Source organism: Megalopta genalis, chromosome 4 (assembly GCF_051020955.1).
Source record: "Megalopta genalis isolate 19385.01 chromosome 4, iyMegGena1_principal, whole genome shotgun sequence".
Taxonomy (NCBI): domain Eukaryota; kingdom Metazoa; phylum Arthropoda; class Insecta; order Hymenoptera; family Halictidae; genus Megalopta; species Megalopta genalis.
In genome coordinates, this window is record NC_135016.1 from 23,469,075 (window position 1) to 23,475,074 (window position 6,000).

The window sequence follows — 6,000 nt, forward strand, 5'->3', positions numbered from 1 at the left end:
CTTTCGTGTCGCACGTTCGCTAATTTATTTGCGTGTTAATAGGTGGATCGCCAGCACGTCAGCCTCAGAAATTCCATAGAACCGAAGCAATTTATTTAATGAAACGCGAATTGAAAATTCGGTAAAAATTTAGCGCGCGGAACGTATTATTGTAAAAAATTATAATTTACATTCGATTAACAACTTGATAGTTTCAAATGATAAAAATTTAAACTACCGAACTTACACATACACGTGAATCAATTTGTTCCGTGACCAAGCGTTAATTATGATATTTTTAATGAAATAAATTGGTATGCGATTGTGACGATCGAAGAAATTATATCGATCTGTACAATTTTTAAGCTCGATATTTAACATTGTGTTTTTATTCCGTCCGACTCGTCCAGGTACCATTTAGGAGTCCGGTCGTTCACGAATCGTTAAGTAGACAAATTTAACGTAATCTTAAGCAGCTGGAATGGACACTCGGCACAGAAGTGAAATACCGATTATTCCCATTAGGCAGATAATCGAGTGCAGAGAAACACGTTCTGGCATTTACTTGGAGAAATAAAAGGCCAACCGGATCGTGATACTCGACACGAAACGAAATTATCGCGCGGACTCTTATAATGCTGCTTCCCCTTGGCTCCCGTTTTTTTTTCCGAATGGCTTTCCAATAATAAAAAAAGTCCAACCTACACACCTTGCACGAACGCCCATTGTCCAAAAGGCAATTTCGAAGTTCGGTCATTGTAGTAATTGCATACGCGAGGAATCCCGCGTGTAATTTAAAGTTCAAAAATAATCTGCGCGCGATTCGCGTCGTTGCGTGGACGCGATTGCACAGGCTGGAGAGGGGGGAGAGAGAGAGAGAGAGAGAAAAAAAAGGAGAAGGAAGAGAAATTATTTCACGGCTACAAAGTTTCCGCAATAATCGCGTTTGAAAATCGCGTTTCGTCCTTTATTCAATTGTCGGAAATGAAAATAATTTCGCCGCAGCAGGAAGACTTGTATTTTGCAGCCCCGTTCCATTCGCTGGAAAATAACATCGATATTGGAATGTATTCTTCGGCCGCGAGGAGGAATTCTGTTCCCGGGGTTAAATTAATTCACGAATTCTTTTTAACGAGGAAGAAAAGTGGTTGGCTGCGAAAACAAGAACAACGACGACAGCGAAGTTACGGCGGTTGCGAAGTTCGCCCCGCTGTAAAGAATAATTGAAGCTGTTAATGAGAGAACGATAAAAATATCATTTCCAAGACGGCGCTATGTTTAAACATCCTCCTCGGCCTAGGCGAATATATCGTTTGTTCTAATTGCGAGCGCGAAAGCCAGAACGAGGAACTGCGAAATGCATGTCAAGAACCGCCGCGAGTGCGATCCGTAAAAAGGCCAGAAAAATGTCGAAAAACGACGAGCTGGCTAGTTTCCCCGAACAACGATGAAAATTTATCGTTCGCGCGAACACCGATTACACGTTCCGTTTAAAACCCTGAATAATTAAACTTACATGAGAGCGATATTAAAATATTAATTATACATGCGTATAGCGCTTTTCGATTTTATTTATCCTGGTTCTTTGTACTAAAATAACAAAAATACTTTTATCGTTAAGGTATCATTATTTTCGTGTTTTAATTAGCGTCAACGTTGCCGGAAGGTAGTTCGGTTGTCCAGAATTGAAGTCCATAATTTATGACGGCATATTATGAATGTAATCAAACGGAACGAGGTTCGTTGTTTAATTATACAATATTATTTAATGGCTCGGAGAAAAAGTACGGAAAGATGGACACGTATAAATGATGTACAGCGACTCGTATATTAATATTCGGACACCTTTTAAAACGGAATAACTTTTTTCAAAATGGACGAAACGACTTGTATTTTCTTGACATGTTGGTGATACTTGTTTATACTAGGCAATGTTTACAAAGTCATTTTCAAAAATTGCAATTGTTTGGAATGAAAAAAGATATAAGAAATACGCAATTTTTAACTGTTTTATCCGAGCTTATAACGAAAATTTAAACAATGCGTTTTGCAGATCTCTGAAACTCGTAGGCTGAACATTTCATTGAAATCGATTGACGTTGTTATAAGCTACGAACAATTAAAGATCGCGAAAATCGCAGTTTCGACCGATAACCGAAAGAAATCTGCAGATTTCTGTAGTTCGAATGTACGTCGACTGATTTCGATGAAATTTGCAGCTTACATATAAATCGCTGAGATTTACAAAACGTATCGATCAAATTTTCGCTCCAGGTTCGGATAAAAAATGTTAAAAAACGCTAGTTTTTTATTTCTTTATTATTCCAAGCAATGGCAAAATTAACCCTTTGCTCTCGAGTGATGACTCTGAGGCACCATTCAAATTCATGATGTCACGTTCTAAAATAATTTTTACATTAGCAAAGTTTAGATTTAAAAAGATTGTTGAGAGCGTAACCGTTGTGTGAGTCGCAAGAGTCAATTTCATATGCATAAAATGCACTTTGTCATATAAAATAAAAGTACTGTAAGTCAGAAAAATTATTTTAGATTTACAGTTAAAATAGCTTCGAGTGCAAAGGGTTAAGAAAGAGATTTTTAGTCATTGCACGGTATACCAGTTGCTATTTAACATTTAAAAACAAAATACGAGTCGTTTAAGTCCATTTTTGAAAAAGTTATTGCCTCTTGAAAGCTGTTCGAATATCTTTTGCCAGCATGTTCTGTGACCATCGATGACGTTGGACAAATTACTCGTGTCATTTCGATGAATCCTTACGCTGTATTTAACGATCCATTTTATTATCGAATTCTTAAGATTCTTTCACCACGACGCTGCTGACTCCATGTGTTTCCACGTTTTTGCGAGCTCGGCGAGGACTTTTCACTCAGCTCCGAACATTTATTCAGAGAAATAGGGGAAAGTTTGAAATCTGACGAGGATGTCGTAAAATACTCGGCACGTTTCACGGCGGCCACCCCCGCGCAGGGCTCTAACCGAAGATACTATATTTTATGGTATCCCAGAATATTGCGTATAAAGGACCATCGAAAGCCCTTCCGATAAATGCCGGTATTATTATATAAACAGAACTCGCATCTTCCTTCCAACTCGTAAACTTTATCCCGCGGAACATATCATCTAATAAACCATTCGGAAAATATACAACCGTTCACGAATCGATCGGGACTGTTATAGTTTTCTTAAACTCACTCGTAGAACAACGAATCTGTGCTCGTTTTAAATCTTTTAATCTCTACATTCGCAAATTGAAACGAGTCCAAAAATGTTTAGAACTTTCTTGTGAGAATTTTTTCATTTTACAGTAAATTCTACCTAATTGACGCAGAAAATCTGTTCCGAGTACAAAGGGTTAATACCTGTGCATTCAAAATAGCACAAACTACAGTAATGTCTCTCTAATTGACGCTCAGATCGTCCATAAAAATGGACAATTTGGGAAGAGGAAATACGATTATTCGAGTCTCGCGGCTCATTTTTATAGTTACCGATTTTCAACAATTATAAAAACGAGTTGCAAGGCTCGAATAATCGAATCTCCTCTTCTCAAATTGTCCATTTTTGTACACAATCTGAGCGTCAATTAGGGAGAATTTACTGTATTTCTAGATTTTATAGATTTTATTTTAATTTTATGGATTTGAAGCTTCGCCTTTACAGCAACGACTTTTATTAATTTCGCGAGCAAATGGAAAGAACGGTTAATTCGATGTTAAATGAAAAACAGCATTATCCAGGGATTTTACAGCATGGATTAATATTCTTTACGCCCACTGCTATGTCGGTCACGCGTGGGTGACTGAATCCTTCATCCATCTTTAAAAGTTCATTTTCGTCAGATCCGTGTAATCCAAACTTTATTAGGAATTGTGGGATCGAAAAAGTTGAATGACGTAATTACCAACTTATATTTAAACTTTTTAATTCCGGTTTTGTAAATTAACAGAATTTTGTGGAATCTTATCGCGTAGTTCAGAGACAAAGCGCTAAAGGTATCGTACTAGATCTATGATCGATAAGAATAGCTATGACCAATCAACGAACCTCTGTTCTCGTATACGAATTTCGTTATAACTAGACTGCAGATTTTTATGCAAAATAAAAACTGTCATAAATTAATTGTAAGAAACGTACTCGGATAAAAACGTCTTTCCTATTGTAATAATTTTAATAAGTTGTATATAAATAAATATATATATATATATATATACAACATGTAATATAATGTTTATATATATAAATAAATTTATATATAAACATTATATTACATGTTGTATATAAATATAAATATTCTCAAATTCCCCCAGCGCCTCTCTACAGTTTTATTTCTGATCTAGTAATTTTGGCCAAAAATCCATAAAACTCGCAGTCTAGTTGTAACTTAAAATGAATCTCCTTCGGCCCCGTCGCTTCTTAACGAGTATAATGAAAAGTTTCCGCCAGAATAGCCCCTAAACAAAACGCAGACATTTATTCGCATCAAGCGCAATAAGAAAAGCCGCAACTCATGGGAATTACAGTAAATTCTCCCGAATTGTCCGCCAGCTTGTACACAAAAATGGACAATTTGGGAAGAGGAGATAGAGAAATTGCCAATTTTCGTTTACAAGCTGAGAGACAATCGGAGAGAATTTACTGTACTTGGAATAAAAAAGATGTGAAAAAAACTCTCGTTCGTTCACTCGTTTCATCCGAGTCTATAACGAAAATTAAAAAAAAAATGCATTTAATGCTTCTCGGCAACTTGAACGTACGCTGAAAATTTCATCGAAATCGGCGCGATGCTGGAACGATCGTATCTCCCGTTCCCAAATTGTCCATTTTCGTTCTCAAGCTAAAGGACAATTGGGGAGAATTCGTTGCAGCTATCAAATGGACGAAATATCAGATTTCTGAAAACAAATTTGGCTTCGCCTGTTACAAGAATTGTAGTCAAATCAAAATATGCTCCGTCAGCTCGAACACGCTTTCACAAACGAACGTTCAAAAAATACAACGTCCCATTTATTTCTTCCAAAATTTGAGTTTCTAGATCGCGCGAACGTTGCGTTTAAATTGATCGGAAAACGAACTCGCCCGTTTTTCAGGTGTACGTGCCCATTAGTACAAAGCAATCATTTTCAGTATCCGGCGGTGTGGGTTCGTCGTTAACAAGAATTTATTCGCAGTTCGAACGCGATTCGTTGGCAAATAAACAAAGAATACCGCGGGGAAAGCAATTTCCCCGCTGAAAGACGATGTTACGAATCGATGAAAAAATTGTTTTCCTGCGAGAGAAGGGTCAGTTCGCAGGGGTAACCCGAGCCGGCGCGGCGTTCGCGAGCACATGTAGCTCGGAGCGAGACGAGGGAGCGGGGAGTGGGGGAAGAACGGGGATGAAATAAGAAGCGAAAAGACTCACCCGTGACGCTGAGCAGCGACATGTTCGAAGATGTTCGGGCAAATCGGCTTAGCGTTGAGAGTTTCGCTTAATTGGCCGAGCGGCACTTGACGCGGCGTTCGGATCCGTAGGAAAGTGATGCAGCTATATAACGAGACACGCCGGATCGAAGGAGCACACTCGCGTATTTCGCCGTACAGCCTTTCGTATCGGCCGGCACCGGTGTGTGTTCGACTTTGATTTTTCCTCTTTTCTCGCACTGCGCGCGGCTTGCTCGCACGCGGAAAACGTGCGGCGGCACGCGGATACACGCGTGCGTTCAGACGTGCATATATATATATGTATATACGTATACAGATATATACTCTGTGCCGAGCCGTACGTACGCATATAATACTCGTATAGCATATATATGTATATAGGTATATATCTCTGCATATACCTATATATATTTATATATACGTATATGCGTGTGTGTATACATATAATATATGTAAATATTACAGAGCGAGGAGAGGAAGATAGCAGAAGAGATAGCGGTTAGAGAGACAGATAGCGGAGGGCGGCGGCGGGGGGTGGGGACAGATAAACAGAGATAGAGGAAGATACAATATCGTGT

The 6,000-nt window shown here is 38.6% G+C and overlaps 1 protein-coding gene across 10 annotated transcripts in view; it reads right to left on the reverse strand.

Moving 5' to 3' along the window:
- The window catches only part of unc-13, a 646,812-nt gene extending 641,287 nt beyond the window's left edge, over positions 1-5,525 (reverse strand). For 7 of the 10 annotated variants that reach the window (XM_076520791.1, XM_076520789.1, XM_076520790.1 and 4 more), the window contains exon 1: positions 5,403-5,525. In XM_076520791.1, the coding sequence (XP_076376906.1) occupies positions 5,403-5,424 (22 nt within the window). In that variant the 5' untranslated portion in view covers positions 5,425-5,525. The remainder of the gene's footprint in view (positions 1-5,402) is intronic. The other 3 variants (XM_076520795.1, XM_076520794.1, XM_076520793.1) reach the window with 1 other exon arrangement.
- Between the last annotated feature and the right edge of the window lie 475 nt (positions 5,526-6,000).